At 49.9% G+C, this 21,584-nt stretch overlaps 1 protein-coding gene across 1 annotated transcript in view; it reads right to left on the bottom strand.

Moving 5' to 3' along the window:
* Window positions 1–21,584, bottom strand: part of cyst (rho guanine nucleotide exchange factor 18 cysts) — a 642,386-nt gene that overhangs the window by 124,504 nt on the left and 496,298 nt on the right. The window contains 2 exon segments of the mRNA XM_071683416.1: window positions 4,050–4,117; window positions 14,130–14,594. Coding sequence (XP_071539517.1) covers window positions 4,050–4,117; window positions 14,130–14,594 — 533 coding nt within the window.

The following is a 21,584-nucleotide window of genomic DNA, read 5'->3' as shown; positions in this document are numbered from 1 at the left end:
ATAGTGGCCCTCTGACCTAAAGCTGTAGTGGCCATGAAGCATCAGTCGTGACCCCACCACCAGACAGGGCCCCATCATCACACGACATGAAAACACCAGCCAGGTTCCCTCCTCCCGCCCCAAGCTTGACTCCAATACCCGCTAATCGTTATCGTATTGGACAAAACGACAAACCATTGATTAGGAAATTGCCCAGGTGACGGAAACCAGCGTGAAGCCAAGTTATTACCACACACACACACACAACAGAACACGACGCCAGAGTCGCCCACAATCAGGGGGATATGAAGGGACTTGGGTGTGAAAGCAGGTAAGAGGAAGGGAGAGTAATGTGCGCCTGGGGAGGAGAGGATGAGAGAGAGAGAGAGAGAGAGAGAGAGAGAGAGAGAGAGAGAGAGAGAGAGAGAGAGAGAGAGAGGAGAGAGGGGGGGGGGGGGAGGACGCAACAGAGGAGAGGAAAGACAAAGGCAGAGGTGACGGTGAGAGGACACACGGGACGATATCTGGGGTGAGAGAAGAGGGAGTGAGGGAGAGGGAGAGTGGAGTGAGACTGTACACGCCAGAGGGGCAGGAGCGGCTATTGACCGGACAGTCGCCTCTCCCTGTAAAATTAAGTGTTATGGTCCGCTGGCTTCCGCAGTGCTGAGGCACTCAAGGTGCCACGTATGACCTCCCCATGGCACTCAGGGTGCCACGTATTACCCCTGGCACTCAGGGTGCAGTGGGTTACCTCTGGCACTCCAGACACCACGAATTACCTCTGGTTCCACACCAAGTGCTCTGGGGTTCACGAACCACCAAACCACCGAAACGGGAGAAGACAGTCACGGCTTATGAGGTTGTGAGGGGATCACGCGTCCTCACCAGGCCCAGGAAAATGGTCAAGAGGAGGAGGCTGAGGAAGAGGTCCTCTCCCTCCCTCTCTCTCCTTGAGGAACTTTAAGAGACTTGAGGTTAAGGCCCTGATCTTCCGAAGATGGGCAGTAAGTCAGGCAATGTAAGGACCGGGACCTGAGAGGAAGTTATCGCCTACAAACACTCTTCACCTTCCAGAAAAGCCCTGAGGCGGTCGGACATGAAGGCCAGTGGATGTGCTGGATGCTGTCCTGCGCCACGCGCAGCAGCCAGGGGGACAGAATGATGTGAGGGTCGTGTGCAGGAAAGGGAAGAGTGCGACTGCGGGTGGTGGGAGGCGACACGAAAGGGGAACCGCTGTGAGAAGTAAAAGAGCGGGAACGTGGCGGATGATAATGCTGACTACGATGGAAAAGATGTAAGAGAAATGAGAGGGGCTATGGTACAGGGAGAGTGGAAGAGGAGCTCCAAGAACAGCAGAAGACCCCTGGGGGTCGGGCTGGGTAAGGAGCAAGGAGAGGCTGACGACAACAGACCAGTGTGGTTCACGGTTGTTTCCGTTCGTATCCGACCAATAAAACAAGAGCGAGTCTTTCTTAGCCATTAGCCTGCACCATCTTGCCTTGACGCCCGGCCCGGCGACTGCAACTGTGTTTCACGCTCCACCTGACGCTCCCTCGAGCATACGGCCGGGGGAGGGAAGGTTATCTCCCTGCCCTCACGTGGGGCCCAGCTGGGTGGAACCTCTCCCTGTGTGGAAAATCCGTGTTCTACAGTGGTGGAGCTCAGCCAGGAGGGAGGGACATCTTCCTAACCACCATGTGAGACACAAGTCAGGAGGGAGAGATGTCTCATTTACCTTCACAGGAAGACCCAGCTCCCTGCCTCCACCTGGGTTACAGCCAGAAGGAAGGCATCTCTCCCTACCTTCACGTGGGCCACCGACAGGAGCACCTCCACCGCTCCTCTGGCTGGCTGGCCACCAGGCTGGTGGGTCAGTCGGCCAACTGCTCAGCTGAATGTTGGTTGCCCTGTGCGTCTGGCTGGCAGCTTGACTGATCTACAGGGCGGCGGATCAATTACTGACTTGGACAGCTGGACGATGGGTTGATAGAGCCGACTTCCTGGTTGATTTCTCTGCTTCCAACCATTATCTGATAAAAGCCGAGGGGACCACACGTTCCTCAACTGGCAGAGGTAGACGTCAATCAGTATATACCAGCCATTCATATTTCATGCCAACTGCACTTAACTGGACGTGGTGGATGGCCTTACGTCAGAGGCCACTCCTCACCTCCCTCCCTCGTCCGCTCACACTACCAAAACCTGGACCACGTAACGAGAGGCACTACCAGGAATTGTACGAGTATGTTCCCACGTACACCCTACGTGGTCAGAGCATGTCAGGTATGCGTGAAGTGCTTTACAAAGGTCATGATGAGGCTCCAGGGTGGGTGACGAGGAGCGCGTGTTGATGTGTCGTGAGTATTGACGGAAGAGATAATCATGAACAGGTTGGCCATGACATTTGGAAGTAGGGTCCCTCAGGCCTCTGGGAAGAGGAGGAGGAGGGGGATGATGGGAGGAGAGGGAGAAGGGGTTGGAGAAGTGGTGAGTGGGATGGGAGAGGAGGATGAGAGAGGAGAGGAAGCCAGAAAGGCCAGGAGGACTGTAAATCACATCATTATGGCCACATTCTTCCCCAGTAACCTCTCTCGAAAGCCGCCAACTCCTCAACCCACCTTCGGGCCAACCCACTCACATCACCATCCCGCCCACCCACCCTCTGCACGACCCACCAACCCCGCTAAACCCACCCACATGTCAACGAACCTATACACACCCACACATTAACCCACGAACCACCAAATCCACCAGATGTATTACCCACACGACAGCCTACACCACCTCCTCCAACACGACCAGTCCTTCGTCACCACCTCACCACGAACGACATGACTGGACCTCCCAACTCAGGGTGTGGGTGACAATGACGTGAGTGATCATCACCTTGGGAGACAAGAGTGCGCTCAGGAGACGGGGCGGCGCGTCTCAAGTCTCTCTCTCTTGTCTCGTCGCGTCATTCTCTGCCCCACATCCGCCATTGACCGGACACCAAGCCGAGGTGTCGGAAATGACGTCCAGACCACCATGACGACCCTCGCTAACAACCCGTGTAATGAAATGCTGATATGTAATGTACCACGATCAGTGTGTGTGTGTGTGTGTGTGTGTGTGTGTGTGTGTGTGTGTGTAAGGGAAAGGGAGTGAGTGTGGTGGGGTCTGGAGGAGCCCGGTGGTTTCTGGCAAAAAGCGTGAAGGGGATTCAGAAAAGCTGCAGGCACCTGCGGGTGAGTGTGGATGATGACTGTGGCGGATACATAAGTGGATATGGATGAGGGGGAGGGGGGGGGGGATGATCCAGGCGGTGGTGGTGGGAGGGGGAGGGGGGGGGGGGTTGATCAGGGTGAATGGCTCTATATGACATGAGGAAAGCGAGTCAAACCAACTCAAAAACTTTTAACTTTTTTTTCTCTTTTTTCGAGCAGGACGGAACGACTCTTGAGCTCGACTGTCAGACACACACTTGGTATATATATTGGAACTGGCTACCCGACCTGACGCCCTTAAGGGCCAGCTCCAAAAAAAGGTCTGGCACATCACGTCTGATGGTCGTAAAGGATGTCATCTTATATTCCAGGATTCGACTCTTCGTATCCGAGACGTTAAAGTGGGGAATACATCCGCTCCTCAGTGGCTGACGACCTGAAACACACCACATTCGTCTACATCTTGACAACCTGCCACCATAACATGTGTGGTTCTACTGACACGGTGTACCTACGTCCTGAGGGTTCTCGATGAGAGGTTCCACGCCAGCGGGTGGTGGGTGAGGGGGTCAGGGAGGCGAGTCCCCCCTACACACACGACGGTCTGTGGGTTGGCAGGATCGAGTACCCAGCAACTACAGTGTTGGGCGAAGGTCCAAGGGGCTAAGTCCCCCACCACCTACAGTGGGAGAGAAGGGGAGTGTAGTGTGTCCCCCATCACCTCCAGGGGTGAACGGGGGAGTTTAATGATTGGGGGGGGGGGAGCTTAGTCGTAACACCACCTTCCAAACATAGGTGGAGGGAGGAGGGGGTGAGGAGCAAAAGTGCCGAGTCCCCGCTGGGGGGATCGAACTGGGTACTCACCCTGGGTGTTGGTGCTGTCCTCGGCATCATAGAAGGCTTCCTCAGCATCCGAATCCAAACTGCTCAGGCTGATGCTGCGGGAAATGACAAATCCGTCTTAGCTAGAGATTATCCACGACATGCACGACTCAGAAAGGAGATCACTCATCACAAAAAGTGTCTTAGGAGAGAGAGAGAGAGAGAGAGAGAGAGAGAGAGAGAGAGAGAGAGAGAGAGAGAGAGAGAGAAATCATACATGACAAATACATCTTCAAAATACAGTTTCTATTGTAAATACGCCTTTGAGAAGAACTAATCAATATACGTCTTAAAAAAAATTGGGTCCAAAACAAACATTTTTTTTTTCTGAGAATTATCCACTGAAAATGCCTTCTAGAGGGATCAATCCATGATGAATACATGTTAAGAGAAACATGACACATATCACAAAAACATCATGGAGAGAGACAGTCTACTGAAGAGGAGTAACAACACCATGGCAGGTCGTGAGGGTAAACATGAAGCACGCAGGTCGCTCCCTGAAAATCAAAAGTTCCTGTTAGTACCAATATTGTAAACACAGGAGGAGGAGGAGGAGGAACTACGTCAGCCAGGGGCACGTCTGCTGAGGGACCTGGTGTCAGTCTATGCAAAGACGGTTCTGCACACATCACCTGTGTTACTAAGGATCATGACTTAAGGTTAGGCCTTGAGCAAGACGGTACGACCCTTGATCGAAACGGTGACAATCTCCTTTTGACGGCAGAGCCTTTGACCTAAGCTTCACCAAGTCGAGTCAACCGCCGGGCCATCACGGCCGAGAGTCGTACCGTCGTGCTCAAGGGGTCAGAAAGGTCGTACCATCTTGCTCGGGGGGTCGTGTCGTCGTGTACCGCCGTCGTGCACACCAAGGTGCGAATCCTCCAGTATCCTTCTGTCAACAAAGGGTTAAAAAAAGAAGAGAAAATGGACTGGAGGAAAAACAGAGACAATTAATGGTAGTTCTGGGATGACTTGATATGGACTATCACACACTGACACTCGCATGAGAACAAAGTATGATAATAAAGTCAGACACAGGTGATAATAAATGTACCAAAAAGTTGATACGTTTGGCTCGTGATGATAAACAAGTGTGAAGTTGAGCACGACGCTGGTGTACACCGCCTCAACTCCAACAAGTGTGGGGTCAAGCGTCAGCCTAGAAAGGGAGGGGATAATATAACACAGGCGTCTATGTACTCCCCTTACGGTATAAGAAAGAGGTGTCTCTGGGTGAGGAAACTACGTATGTTAAGAGAGGCTCCATAAGGCTCCTACTTCGCTTGACTGGTGGAACATGAGCCTTATGGCGTGGGGACGGAGAGGCTCTGCTAGCAGGCTCCACTGCCGCCTCCGATGACACGAGCTTGACCTCGCCTCAACACGGGTGTGAGGTCCGTGTACGCACACATTCACGCGCGCACACGGGACACACACGCACGCAACTCCTCTCCCACAACACACGGGCGTATAAGGAAATCAAGAAAAAAAAAAAAATCACCCAATTACCCGACGGTCATTACGGTAGTCGTCAATCACATCCACAAAACAACCCATCCATATAACTCCTCCGTGGCAAAATCATAGTAAAACCAATTTTCCCCCCATCTTCCACCCCTACGCATGAAGACACACAAATCAATTTACAGCGAATGTTCAGAGGCGAGTGAACACATTCCATTTCCGATGCTCCACCCTTTGATGCTGCTGGCTCTGCCAATCTGATATATTTATTCTTTTTTTTACCCTCCTTTAATAGAGGGATTTGATATCGCCCGGCACTCGTCAAGGTCAAAAGTGGAAACCTGACCAACTGAGCCGCAAACTTCCGGCTGAACTGTTAAATATCTGGGGATTGTAAACAGGTCTGTCTGAATCCACAATTTGTGGAAATGGCCGGACGTCAGCATTTTTCCTCTACGGGGGAAGGGTGTGTGTGTGTGTGTGTCTGTGATGGAAACCCTCTTAGGGGAAGGGTGTATGTTAGTAGTTCTCTCAGGGGGAAGGGTGTGTGTACGTGGGTGATGGTAGTTCTCTCAGGGGGGAAGGGTGTGTGCACTACGTGGGTGAAGGTAGTTCTCTCAGGGGGAAGGGTGTGTGCACTACGTGGGTGATGGTAGTTCTCTCAGGGGGGAAGGGTGTGTGCACTACGTGGGTGAAGGTAGTTCTCTCAGGGGGAAGGGTGTGTGCACTACGTGGGTGATGGTAGTTCTCTCAGGGGGAAGGGTGTGTGCATTACGTGGGTGATGGTAGTTCTCTCAGGGGGAAGGGTGTGTGCACTACGTGGGTGATGGTAGTTCTCTCAGGGGGAAGGGTGTGTGATATGGTAATCTCTGTAGGGAAGGGAGGTGTAGTGGTGATGGTATCCCTCTCAGGGGAAAGGGACGGCATCACATGCTCAGAGCAGACATCTGTGCTGTGTAACGCTGTGATGACCACACGTGGTGACACCCATCCACCACAAGGGTGTGTGCACTACGTGGGTGATGGTAGTTCTCTCAGGGGGAAGGGTGTGTGCACTACGTGGTGATGGTAGTTCTCTCAGGGGGAAGGGTGTGTGCACTACGTGGGTGATGGTAGTTCTCTCAGGGGGAAGGGTGTGTGCACTACGTTGGTGATGGTAGTTCTCTCAGGGGGGAAGGGTGTGTGCACTACGTGGGTGAAGGTAGTTCTCTCAGGGGGAAGGGTGTGTGCACTACGTGGGTGATGGTAGTTCTCTCAGGGGGAAGGGTGTGTGCACTACGTGGGTGATGGTAGTTCTCTCAGGGGGAAGGGTGTGTGATATGGTAATCCTGTAAGGGAGGGAGGGGGTGTGCGTGATGGTACCCCCTCTCAGGGGAAAGGGACGGCATCACTGCTCCAGAGCAGCACATCTGTGCTGTGTAACGCTGTGAGACCACACCTGTACACCCACACACACACACACACACACGCACTCATGGGTTTTCGAAGAGGAAACCAACTTCGTCCTCGTGTATTATCCAGCGACGCCCTTCAGTAGGGCGACGACGTAGGCGGCTGTAATAACCCAGATGTAAGGGCTAGTTTACACACACCATGCTGGCAGCGACACCATTACATGAGACCAAAAATATCTTTTTCCTCCTTTTGATACCTCGAGCACAGCGGTACGTCCTTGGGTACGCTGGTCTGTCCTCTATTAGCAGGTCAGCACATCTAAGGGCCGTACCGTCGTGCTCAAGGGTCGTAGCGTCTTGCTCAAGGGTCGTAACGTCTTGCTCAAGGGCCGTACCGTCTTGCTCAAGGGCCCCACCGTAGTTCCCACGAGGTTAACCAAACAAATTCGCTCTTGATTCTACGGTGGTCCTACGCAGACTTTCTGACACACGCATCCGAGATATCTCCAAGATATCACATGTAAATAACAACGCAAGATAACAAGAGTACAACCCACACGCCACACTGAAGACAGGTGTGTGTGTGTGTGTGTGTGTGTCTCTAAAGATGAGCCACGTATACACAAACACAACATCCGGACATACTGGGATGTTAAAGTGTATTTCAGTGGGCATCAGTGACTCGACCCGCTGAGGGGCCCCGATGTTGTGATGAAATTAGGGCAGGCCACAACCTGACCGTTGTTCCTCTAGAATACTTTTACATTCTAGATCATTCTCACGGTGAAACTCCAGCCCAATCGACATCGGAGTTCCTCTCACAGGGGGGGAAACGGCAACACCGGAGGCTTTTCGAAGACCAAATCATAACTAAACTCTGAGGAATTAAAGATAATTGTACCCGACACGTCTCTAGGATGAATCTCCCACACGAGAGTACAGTTTCAAGACCTAAACATTCCTGCGTTAGTGCCACAGACCCAACAAGAAAGAGCCTGAGGAAGATATTAACCATCTGTACATTTTCTGGGTGTGATCTGCTCTGGCGCGAAATACATTAACAATTTCCAGGCGTCATCGGTTCCAGTGCGTCACACACACACTATCACTTCAATCCTCGCATTGTAAAGGTGGCCCAAAACCATCACAAACGAAGCTGGGGAAAAGATGCTCGTTTGTACATGTACCGAGTGGTCTCTGTTGTTTTGGCGTGAGGGACGATCTCAAAGGCGCTCCGAGAAGTATCAAGGATCATCATCAACGCGTTTCCCTAAGGGGTGACGTCATCTCCGAGCATTCAATCACCATTCCTGTCACACGAAAATGGCGTTGTATTAAAAGAAAAAAAAAATGACTCAAAAATGTATATTTAGTCTCTCAACTGATTAAACAAACGAGCGAGAAAGAAAATACGACACAGCTTGGCTGGTGTATATAATTAACCTAACGAGATCCTTCCCGGTACTGATGTGACCTTTGACCTTTTATAGCGGAGAGGGGGAAGGGGAGGGGGGGGGATCGTCAGGTCAGAGTACAGGCCATCATACTCAAGGGTCGTACCGTCGTGCTCGTAAGGTCAACCCTCTGCTCAGAGTCTTCACCCAATATCCATCTTGACACACGATGGTTCTAGTTACAGGGTCAATCACTTACTACCATCCTCTGGTCACCGTCATTAACAAATCGCACAAGCCCTCTGCTCTATCACGAACATAGAATGTCGACCTAATTACCCGTGAAGGTGGTGCAAACCTAATTACCGTGGCCCTCATTAACGAGAGCCACAACGAACTACTGAGCCATATACCAGGAGGACTACTACTACTACTACTACTACTGAGCCATATACCAGCAGGACTACTACTACTACTACTACTACTACTACTACTACTAATGAACCATATACTAGCAGGACTACTACTACTACTACTAACTACCCTGGTGATCAAGTAACCTGGTCATGGTTACGCCTCTTCATCAATCAGTTCATCAGCTTCAGTAACGCTGACCTTTTTTTTTTTTTACCTGCTCGATGACCTTTTGTTCTCAGTACTGGACGTGGCTACGTGGATTGTGGTCTGGCTCCGCAATGTGCTGTCCTCTTGACTTTTATTACCTAGAATGCATCTGGGGCCACACAACTACATCTTGAAAAGCTCTTCCATTACTTTTGATATATATATATACATATATATATATATATATATATATATATATATATATATATATATATATATATATATATATATTACGAGTCCACGGGGAAAATGAAACACGATAAGTTCCCAAGTGCACTTTCGTGTAATAATCACATCATCAGGGAAGATGAAGAAAGAAATGTAAGTCAGCCGATATAGAACGAAGATGGATATGAAACTGATATATGGGACGAATATTTTCTTTTTTTTTCTTTGTGAGATGTGCCTTTCTTACACGGGTGTTCGAGCAAGCAGACATGTCCCGTGACCCTTACATACACAGGGACGCCTCTAAAGTCACCAGAGGTCACCGGTTGACGAGTTCCTCCCGAACTTTTGAAAAAAAAAAAAAAAAAAAAAGTCTTCAGCTGCCCCTCGATGAGAGAGAGGAGAGAGAGAGAGAGAGAGAGAGAGAGAGAGAGAGAGAGAGAGAGAGAGAGAGAGAGAGAGAGAGAGAGGGTCGTCCGGGAGCGCAGCCCATCGTGGCCACGATGATTCATCCCGAGCACCCGAGGCCCAGACTTGGCTGATCCACCGACCCACCTACCGTCCTCGTCGTCCTCAGAAATGATGGGGGAGGCTATACCACTGCCATGTTCCTCCGCTGGACATGATTGCTCGGCGAATGTTGGATTCGAGGGAAGGGGGGGTCATGAGGCGGCCGGGTTCCATCAAGCGAGACTTGGAGAGTTGGTCTGTGTGAGAGGGTAAAGTTGAGAGGGGATGTATATACAGTCATCCGAAGATTTAGAAAAAAAAGGCACACTTGAAGATGGGTTCCTTTCGAGCCGCGCCTCACTGAGGTTGTCGCATTAATCCCTGGTGGCAAAGTGCATTTCCGGTACGTGAGTGATGACTCTACCTGTACAGGATGTACACGTGTGGTGTACTTGTTCTGAGGGGCGTCTCTGGCATCTAGCACAACGGGACGACCCCCTGGGAGACGATGGCCTTCGTCTCTGGCCTGACCCTTAAGGACCCGGTCGAAGACCAGACCTAAGGGGTGTACCCGCTGTGCCCAAGGGTCATACCGTTGTGCCTAAGAATCATACCCTTGCGTCGAAGGGTCGTACCGTTGTGCCCAAGGATAATACCGTTGCGATCTAGGATCATACCATTTACGGCAGCGGGTAACGTACGTACGTGCGGCCATCACGAACGCCACCTGTTGAAGACGTGTGTACCACGCAAGGGTCGCACCATCATCACACAGGCACCGGTTCCCGGACGCGTTACCAATTCACGGGTGGCACCGTCGCTCCTGCACGGTGTGTGGGTGTCATTCAGTTAGGAATCTTGCCTAATTACCGCATTATGTGAGGAGAAGCCTTTTCAGCCTCTCCCGTGGCCGGATGGGTGGGGGATGACCGTCCCCATTCATGGATGCGACCTGATGGAAACCCGAATTAAGCTCGCAAAAAGAAAAAAAAAATAATCTTATGCACAGGATTTTCTCTCAGCCCCACATCTCTCTGCTCATTTTAAAACCTGCTTTTCGTGCCTCTTGAAACTAAATTCACACAGTCCCGCGAGCCGTCAGTGTCGGGAGCTTTGGACATATATATTCCAGGTGGTTAACCATGGAAGTTCCCCCTACTGGAGTCCAGGTCTTCATTTTGACCAAATCTCTTGGGCCGTCGCGGGCATCAAACGCTTCCAGGAGCTCTTGGCTCTCTCTCTCTCTCTCTCTCTCTCTCTCTCTCTCTCTCTCTCTCTCTCTCTCTCTCTGCAGAGGGTGCTGGCCGAACAACGCAACAGCGACACCACGCCGTCGTAAACCTCTCCTTGAGCCACAGTGTTTAACTTTTTAAAACCTTGACGTTTCTTTTTTCTTTTCCCCCACATCACAAAATGAGCCGCCTTCAGTTTGCTGGTAGCGTTCCAGGGCCTGGTGCCAGACGGCAGGAAACGGCGTGGGGAAAGGAGAAAGAACGACTGGGTTGCTTATGTTTCCGGAATGGTAGGACGCACTCCCGTCTCGTCCCACTTCTTCGTCCCACGTCCCCCCCAAAAAAAAAAAAATTCCGAGGAGATTCGTCGTTCACCGTGACCGACCCCGCGACCCTGGCTCCGGGCAGCCAGACCGGGGTCGGGGCGAGCACGGTCGTCCACACGTCTGTGTAACATGGGTCGCTGAGAGGGTTCGTCTGTGGGGCGGTTGCAGTCCGGGGAGCTGTGTGGACGACGACCTGGCGGTGTCCAGGTCACACGAGCGGCGGTGAGGGGGCTGTGGCTTGAGGTTACCACCGCCACCGCAACTTGCTCTCCACGCCGCCGGCGGAGTCGACTGTCAGCGCTTCATGCAAGCCTACGTCTGCGGCGCGGACGTATGTATACATATACCATAAATCCGCATCTTTCGTTCATCAGGATAAAAGAGTTTGGGGTTAGCGGGCGGCGGCTCTTGAGGAAGAAGATATTTCACGTCTTGGTGTACAACACTCGCGAGTCACTCCTCGCTCCCTAGGAATCCGGTACATCTACCTGGAACAAACAGTTAGCACAGACAACAACGATAGGAAATTCACACTGCACTGCGCACGACCGCACCACGTCCCCACTCCCTCCTGCCTCAATGACCTGTAATAAACAAAAGCGATCATCAATGTACAGGTTATGGAAGCCGACCCATCCACCGGGTCAACCGTGATTATCTGGGTCAAAGGTCAAGCACATTAGCATGGCCAGGCGAAGGCTAACTGCTTCGTTAGAAAAAAAACAAAACATCGTAAACTAGTCAATTTGGATAGTATGAACAGCTGCTTTACTCGGACATGTTAATAAATGTATCTTACTAGTTAACTATACTTTAATCATGGCTTAACAATATCAACTTATGACATCCTGGAAGAGAATCTGAAAGGAGTGATGGTCTAGACGAGTCAACCAATTTGATCCAATGGTTAATGGCATGCAAGAGGTTGAACACCTAAGAGAGTGGATATATTACTACTACAGAGGCAGCGGTCAGAAACAGAGAGAGAGAGAGAGAGAGAGAGAAAGAGAAAGAGAGAGAGAGAAGAGTGAGAGAGACCTCCAGGGTGGGTGTAGGGTTGGTTAAGGAGGACCAAGAGAGAGCTTCTTGGTTTAACGAGGGAGGTGGGAGGGAGGCGGAGAGGGTTCAGGGGAGGAGGGTGGGACGGGGGGCGGGCGGGGTCCTACACTTGGCAAACACAACACAGCCGGGTCGTCTTCCGCCTGCAGACAAACACACACACACACACACACACACACACTCACGCACACACATTATGTACACATACGCACACACCATCTGGCCGTTCACAGCGAGTAACCTTGACAGCGTAGCACAAGGTAACAAACGCGTGCATGATCCAAGGTGCCAAATTGTGTGTAACAACGAACTAGATATAAAATAAAAATATATATGCAATGTGGTAGGTTTTCAAGGAGCGGACTGAGCGCCTCGATGTCTTTTGTCAACGCCCAACGTCACATTTCACGCATGCAGACCCAGTCAGCCAGCTGTGTGGTGCATATGGTACAGGTACAGTGTCTCGAGGGTGTGTGGTACACAGCTGGAGGAGGGGTTGGGGTTACGGGGGGTTTTTACGGTGCAGGTACAGTGTCTCAAGGGTTGTATGGTGCACAGCTGCGGGTTTTTTTTTGGGGGGGGGGAGTGTGTGTGGTGGAGGGGGTGAGGTGAGGTCGTGGGGTGCTACCACACCAAGCTGCCACTACAGGAGATGGTTAGGGGGGCGGGGGGGGGCGAAGGGGGGTGGTTGAGAGGACCAGGTCAAAAAAAAAAAGGGGGGAGTTGCGACAGACTTGTTACTTAGGTCGGTCTTGCTTTCCTCCCCCTCACAGGATGCGACCAGGGGGCATCTGGCGCGACCAGCTCTTGGTCCCACGAGTGTCTGTTTCGACCAGGACCCGGTTCCACCAGCGCCTGAGACGCCCGGCGCCTGGATCGCCCAGGACCTGCATCCACTAGTACCAGAGTCGACCAGTACCTGGCACCACCACCAGCACCTGGCTCGACCAGTACCTGGGGCAACCAGCTCCTGGGACGACCAGGACCTGGGTGACACCGGTCAAGGTAGGAGCTACGGGAAAACTGTGGCTGAGAAGCGCTGACGAAGTACAGGGAGAAAATGTCAGGGGTACAAGGAGAGCTGATGAGATACAGGGAGAGATAATGAGATACAGGGAGAGCTGATGGGGTACAGGGAGAGCTGATGAGATACAGGGAGAGCTGATGAGATACAGGGAGAGCTGATGAGATACAGAGAGAGTTGATGAGATGCAGGGAGAGCTGATGGGGTACAGGGATGGCTAACGAGATACTTGGAGGTCTGACGGGTACAGGGAGAGCTGACAGGGTCTAGAGGGAGAGGTGGAGTAAAGAGGGAGCTTGCAGGTCAAAGGGAGTGCTGACGGGGTGGTTACCACAGGGAGCGCTGAGCTGACGGGGTATAGGCCACTGACAGGGTACAAACGACGAGGCAGGGGAGTGGAGGTGTGCTCATGGGGGGAGGGGATGTGCAAAGGCCACCGATGGGGTACAGGAAGCGCAGACGGGGGTACAGGAAGAGTGCTGGCGGGGGGGGGGGGGGGGTTACAGGTAGAAATGCAAAAGGGAAGTGTGTGGGTGACACAAGCCACAACGATGGGGTACTAGAAAACGCTGAGGGAGAGAGAGAGAGAGAGAGAGAGAGAGAGAGAGAGAGAGAGAGAGAGAGAGAGAGAGAGAGAGAGAGAGAGAGAGAGAGAGAGAAGCCACCAACGGGGTTACAGGGAAGCCCATTACCCGGGGGTGGGGGGAGGTGTGGGGGGGGGGAGAGAACTCGGGTAACAGGGAGGGAGTGATGCACGAGGGTGGGGGTGAGAGAGAGAGAGAGAGAGTGTGAGTGGGGTTGAGTAGGGTAGGGGGTGTTTGAGGGTTGGGGGGGCTTTGTGTTGAGGGGCGGGCGGGGCGGGGCGCAGAGAGAGGTAGGGGGTGGGGTGTTTGGGGGGGGCTGAGTGTGGGCGGTGGGCATCACCTGCTGATGGTGGTGGTGGTGGTGGTGGTGGTGGTGGTGTGAGTTCTAGCTGATGGTGGCTGTTGTGGAGGCACTGAAGGTTTGCACCAAGGCCGTGGAGGAAGTGGCGGCTTGGATCGTAGTGGTAGCAATGGTCTGGGGAAGGGGAGGGACGGGGCTGTCCTCGGCGGCTGGGGAGGTAGCCAAGGGGGAGATGACGGGTAGTAGGGCGGGGAGGAAGGCTGCGGGTGAGGGGCGGATGGCTTGGGAGGAGGCTGGAGCGGCGGCAGCCTGGGGGGAAGGTGCGGCAGCGGGTGCGGCAGCGGCATCGGGTGCGGTAGTGGTATCGGGTGTGGGGGGAATTGGTGGTGGTGGTGGTGGTGGTGTAGGAGTGATGGTGGTGGTGATGTTGGAGGAGATGGTTCATCCTGTGGGGAGAGGGGCGGCACCATCGCCTTGATGTGACGCTGAAGTTCCTGGTAAACTCTGGTGGTGGCGATACAAAGTTCATGTTAGTTGGTGGACTCTACCACACACACACACACACACACACACACACACACATACTCTCTCTCTCTCTCTCTCTCTCTCTCTATACCACACCCCCCTCTCTCTCTACCACCTCTCTCTCTCTCTCTCTCTCTCTCTCTCTCTCTCTCTCTCTCTCTACCACACTGGACTCTACCACACACACACACACACACACACAAACACACTCTCTCTCTCTAACTCCCACCCACACACACACACACACACTCTCTCTCTCTAACACCCACACACACACACCACACTTCCACACCACACACAACCCTTCCACACCACACACAACCCTTCCACACCACACACAACCCTTCCACACCACACACAACCCTTCCACACCACACACAACCCTTCCACACCACACACAACCCTTCCACACCACACACAACCCTTCCACACCACACACAACCCTTCCGCTCCACACAACAACCTGCCCTACGTGTTAACAACACAACTTTATCATGAAACTTGGCATAAGAGCAAATGATTTAAACCAGAGAGAAAAAAACTTGAATCATTAACTATTAATCACTAGTTCTATCAAGCGTTATTTAATGAAAAAATCATTAATTTGACGTAATTACATATCATGACTATATTTATGGATCATATACAGTCAACAGTAATGACATGAACTGCAAAACAAGGGAAAATCACCCAACAATGGACACCAATCAATCTATTCTCACACACACACACACACACACACACACGCTCTCGGACGACCGTCATAACTCAGACAGACTGAGGAAGGAGAGAGAGAGAGAGAGAGAGAGAGAGAGAGAGAGAGAGAGAGAGAGAGAGAGAGAGAGAGAGAGAGAGAGAGAGAGAGAGAGAGAGAGAGAGAGGACAACGAAAAAAGGTGTGGGTATATATACAACAAAAAATGGATGGAAGGAGGGAGTAAAAACGCAGCGTCTCCAAAACACCATCGTATTGTACTGACGTCTCTCACAACACCACCGTGTTGTGAGAGCCAACACGTCTACGACATAGACGCACAATCCATCGCATATTCTCCGACCTCCTGACCTCATTACCCAGGTGACGCTTCACTGAACACCGCCAGAACTAAGAACACCATAGATCATCATTATGAACACCGCCAGAACTAAGAACACCATAGATCATCATCATCATCATTATCATCATCATCATGTGGGTGTTGTGCCGCCCAGCGTCGTGGATCAATATCACGCTTCACGTGCGCCCGACGCTTGGAAGCAGAGGTGAGGCTCGCGATGGACACACACACACACACGTGCGCCGGCCGGGGTGAGTTACGTCTGAGAACGGTCGGCCGTTATATATATATATATATATATATATATATATATATATATATATATATATATATATATATATATACACACACACACACACATGACTAACAGTTGTGCGGATCCAGAGCATCGCGAAGGTCATGTCCTCATCTCTGGGCCGGGGGGGTCGTGAGTGATAGTTCATCCTCTGGATTATAAGACACAACTCCAATAACCATTATTACGACCCGCTCCCTCACGCAGGGTGGGGTGTGGGGGAGCAGGTGGTAACAGCACCCGGCCCGTATAATCCACCCCCCCTCCCATACCATAACAGTAATGGAAAACTGGCCACACTACCCATTACTCTGTCTCCTCGACACACACACACACACACACACACACATAAGGCTAAGTCTGTGGTGGAACTCGCTATGTTTTCCGTACGAGCTAAGACATACAAGTAAGCCAGTCGTCTTCATAAGGCAAGCTTTACACCTCGGATGCTACCACAATACCACTCAACCTTCCCTTCACCAGTTGTTCTTTTCCATTCACGTAATTCACAACTGAAGCAAGATACTCGTAATCAAACGTTCACTCTTTCCTCTCGCCCATCCATCAATCCAGGCTCAAAGCAGGAAACGCATCTAAGACACAACACGTGACCCTCCCACCTCCCCTACACACATCTATGACTCGAGACACCATCAAGTACTTCCAGTTGACCCCCATCTCTGAGGCAAACTAGACCGCCCGCCCACTCACACGCACTTGAACAAGCCCAGGTTCGCCGTGGACACAGAGGGGCAAGCCACCAGCAGACGCTGTATATACCGTTCTTAATGAAACCAGAGGGAAATGTACATCATGAAACCCCGGGTAATGTATATACCAACATGTGTGTGTGTGTGTGTGTGTGTGTGGCCAGTTTATGGGAGCATATTAAACGGCCCCTCGTTAATACGGCGATAATGGGGGACTTGCACGGGAGAGAATTATGTAAATTGGCGGCTGGGAACCAGCTGTTGACGGGGAGTAACGACACTGGTTAATTCTGGTGCTGTGAACAACGCCCAGTCCTTTATAAACGCGCATGAGGCTATCGGACAAATACAAGGACAGACTCACGAACAGGGGGAAACGGACGGATGAAAAGGTGGGAAAACAGAAGGACAAAAACACCGCAGAGGGAAACATACAAGGCCAATTACAGACACACAAAGACACAACATACAAACGCAACAAACAAATAAACGATCGTATTGTGGTCAAAAATGTATACAAACACACACAATGAAGGATAGCCATGTACAGTCACATAAACACACAGACACACACAAAACAGACAATCACGACAAATAAAGCCGCACAGACACGTACAGACAGCAGGTACGGAGCTCTTCCCCTCGTCCACATACTCGCGACTGAGTCTGTTGTCTGTGGGAACACCACACTGTCTGTCGGGGAGAGAGAGAGAGAGAGAGAGAGAGAGAGAGAGAGAGAGAGAGAGAGAGAGAGGAAACCGCCAGGGCACCTGAGGTCTCTCTCTCTCTCTCTCTCTCTCTCTCTCTCTCTCTCTCTCTCTCTCTCTCTCTCTCTCAATATCTAACCTTCCTCGTCCAGGTAGGAGCATATAATTCGATGATTCACTAAGACGACGACGCTCTGAATGAAGCGGCACTTCATCACACGTAGCGAGCGGCTTGCCCGGTGAAGGAGAGGCGAGGAAATGTGTGTGTGTGTGTGTGTGTGTGTGTGTGTGTGTGTGTGTGTGTGTGTGTGTGCGCGCGCGCGCGCGCGTGTACATCTTGAGAACCACGGTTCGAACCCCCGGGCTGGACGGAACGAACCCCGGGTATCATCCTCACGTCGCACCATCGCAGTCAAGAATACGGTCAAGTCTTGGAGAAGTACCTTGTATATACCTCTTATACGGGAGTCGCAATCGATGGACAGCGATGTAGGGTAAACTAAAGGGCGTCATTTTATCTATCGAATCAGTGTAAATATGTAAATGATGATAGACAGAAAGGAAAATCTATTTTACACCACGTCAGGTAAATCTTGTGACCATTAGACATACCACACCTTGTGGGGTGAATCTCAAACTACAGAACTACTCATTAAACAGTATACATATATATATATATATATATATATATATATATATATATATATATATATATATATATATATATACCTCCGTGTTTAACGGCAGAATAAAATCCAGAATAAACTCCCGAGTAAAACATACAAAGTTTATTCTGCCTACGAAGTGTTTGTCTCGTGTAAATAACACAAAGGAAAAATGCTTGTTCTCTGTCACGCTGACATGACAAGGAACTAAGCTAACATTGACATCGTAGTAAGGGGGAGGAGGGTATGACATGACACCATGACGGGGGCCCGGTACACCTTCTGGTGTGTATCATGACACAAGGATATACAACAATATCTATCTATCTATCTATCTATCTATCTATCTATCTATCTTTTTTTTTTTTTTTTTTTTTTTTTTTTTTTTTTTTTTTTTTATACTTTGTCGCTGTCTCCCGCGTTTGCGAGGTAGCGCGAGGAAACAGACGAAAGAAATGGCCCAACCCCCATACACACGTACATACACACGTCCACACACGCAAATATACATACCTACACAGCTTTCCATGGTTTACCCCAGACGCTTCACATGCCTTGATTCAATCCACTGACAGCACGTCAACCCCTGTATACCACATCGCTCCAATTCACTCTATTCCTTGCCCTCCTTTCACCCTCCTGCATGTTCAGGCCCCGATCACACAAAATCTTTTTCACTCCATCTTTCCACCTCCAATTTGGTCTCCCTCTTCTCCTCGTTCCCTCCACCTCCGACACATATATCCTCTTGGTCAATCTTTCCTCACTCATTCTCTCCATGTGCCCAAACCATTTCAAAACACCCTCTTCTGCTCTCTCAACCACGCTCTTTTTATTTCCACACATCTCTCTTACCCTTACGTTACTTACTCGATCAAACCACCTCACACCACACATTGTCCTCAAACATCTCATTTCCAGCACATCCATCCTCCTACGCACAACTCTATCCATAGCCCACGCCTCGCAACCATACAACATTGTTGGAACCACTATTCCTTCAAACATACCCATTTTTGCTTTCCGAGATAATGTTCTCGACTTCCACACATTTTTCAAGGCTCCCAAAATTTTCGCCCCCTCCCCCACCCTATGATCCACTTCCGCTTCCATGGTTCCATCCGCTGACAGATCCACTCCCAGATATCTAAAACACTTCACTTCCTCCAGTTTTTCTCCATTCAAACTCACCTCCCAATTGACTTGACCCTCAACCCTACTGTACCTAATAACCTTGCTCTTATTCACATTTACTCTTAACTTTCTTCTTCCACACACTTTACCAAACTCAGTCACCAGCTTCTGCAGTTTCTCACATGAATCAGCCACCAGCGCTGTATCATCACATATATATTAATAAATGAACGAACTATACTTCTTAACACGATAAGAAAAAATATCCCTTGGGGATAAATCAATTTTCTATCCCTCAATTTCCCTCAAATTTTTAAAATCGCCGTCACCTGCACTAGCTGAGTGACCGCTCCAACTTTTACCCCCAACAGAAAATGTAGAATAAAAAAAACCAAAAAACCCAGAAGGATGCGATCCTACCAACTCAAACTCATTTGAATCTTAAACGGAGGATCTAAAAATAGTGCCATAGAGGTGACCTGATTTCATATGTAAATCTCTTATTATTTTACACTTCGCTTCGCTCATATTTCCTCTGGCTCAAAAACGTGTGCCAGAGAGATTAAGAAAAAAGTGAAAATAATTTTTTTTTTCGATATTTTTTTCAAACGGAGACCAAGAGGTCAGCTGTCATATTATATATATATATATATATATATATATATATATATATATATATATATATATATATATACGTGTGTGTGCGAGAAAGATAAATGCGGGTATATAAATAGATAATAAAATATTTCTTCAATTCATATGAACCATGGGAATCCAGTGATATGCATTCCGCCAAAACATAAATATAAATGACTTCTTGCCGTATATATTTTCGTTTATTTCCCACGGTCGTCATTATAAATAACTAACCCAATCTAATTACTGGCCCGACTGGGGAGAGAGAGAGAGAGAGAGAGAGAGAGAGAGAGAGAGAGAGAGAGAGAGAGAGAGAGAGAGAGAGAGAGAGAGAGAGAGCTACTGGTAAATAAGGCACGTGATACCAGAGGCGTTTCTCAAGCTAAAAATAATCACAGCCAAATGTTATCAACGAATCAAAACGCTGCGGTACACGGCGTGGAGCAATCAACCAATCAGAACCACTGCAGTGTGTGCGTGTGTGGCAATCAACCAATCAGAACACCGCAGCGTGCGGTGTCGAGCACTGCACCAATCACAACTTCAAATAAACCTTATGATTATAACATTACTCGACACACAGACACACACACACACATATATATATATATATATATATATATATATATATATATATATATATATATATATATATATATATATATATCAAAAACGCGACGTCCAACACTCCCTCCATAAACCTGTGTTCACGTTACTCCTTACGGACTCCGTGTACCGCACTAGCGGTACGCGTACGACTGTACCACAAGCGGTACGCGTACGACTGTACCACAAGCGGTACGCTTACGACTGTACCACCAGCGGTGTACACGTACCCTATGTGGGCCTTGCGAGGGCAACGTCACGTACCGTCATAAAGCCTCCCACGCGCCATACCCACACCTCTCCGGCAACACTGAGGGGGAATGCGTCCCACGCGCTCAGGATTCAACGGACGCCCTTTGACGACCCGATATCTGATGAGTATCGTGTTGATTCATGAGTAACTCTGGGGCTTCGTGAGACACTGTGACAGGGTGAGTAACTAAGTATTGCCTGATGGCAGGCATTTAAAGCAGTTAATTTGATATCTTTATATATATATTATTTCTTTTTATTGTACTTTGTCGCTGTCTCCCGCGTTAGCGAGGTAGCGGAAGGAAACAGACGAAAGAATGACCACGCCCACCCACATACACATGTATATACATATACGTCCACACACGCACATATACATACCTATACATCTCAACGTATACATATATATACACACACAGAGACATATACATATATACTTTTTTTTTTTTTTTTTATACTTTGTCGCTGTCTCCCGCGTTTGCGAGGTAGCGCAAGGAAACAGACGAAAGAAATGGCCCAACCCCCCCCATACACATGTACATACACACGTCCACACACGCAAATATACATACCTACACAGCTTTCCATGGTTTACCCAGACGCTTCACATGCCTTGATTCAATCCACTGACAGCACGTCAACCCCTGTATACCACATCGCTCCAATTCACTCTATTCCTTGCCCTCCTTTCACCCTCCTGCATGTTCAGGCCCCGATCACACAAAATCCTTTTCACTCCATCTTTCCACCTCCAATTTGGTCTCCCTCTTCTCCTCGTTCCCTCCACCTCCGACACATATATCCTCTTGGTCAATCTTTCCTCACTCATTCTCTCCATGTGCCCAAACCATTTCAAAACACCCTCTTCTGCTCTCTCAACCACGCTCTTTTTATTTCCACACATCTC

This window comes from Panulirus ornatus, chromosome 36, assembly GCF_036320965.1.
Source record: "Panulirus ornatus isolate Po-2019 chromosome 36, ASM3632096v1, whole genome shotgun sequence".
In the NCBI taxonomy this organism is placed as follows: domain Eukaryota; kingdom Metazoa; phylum Arthropoda; class Malacostraca; order Decapoda; family Palinuridae; genus Panulirus; species Panulirus ornatus.
Note: the sequence above shows the minus strand (reverse complement) of the source record. Positions and strands in the feature narration are given on the sequence as shown.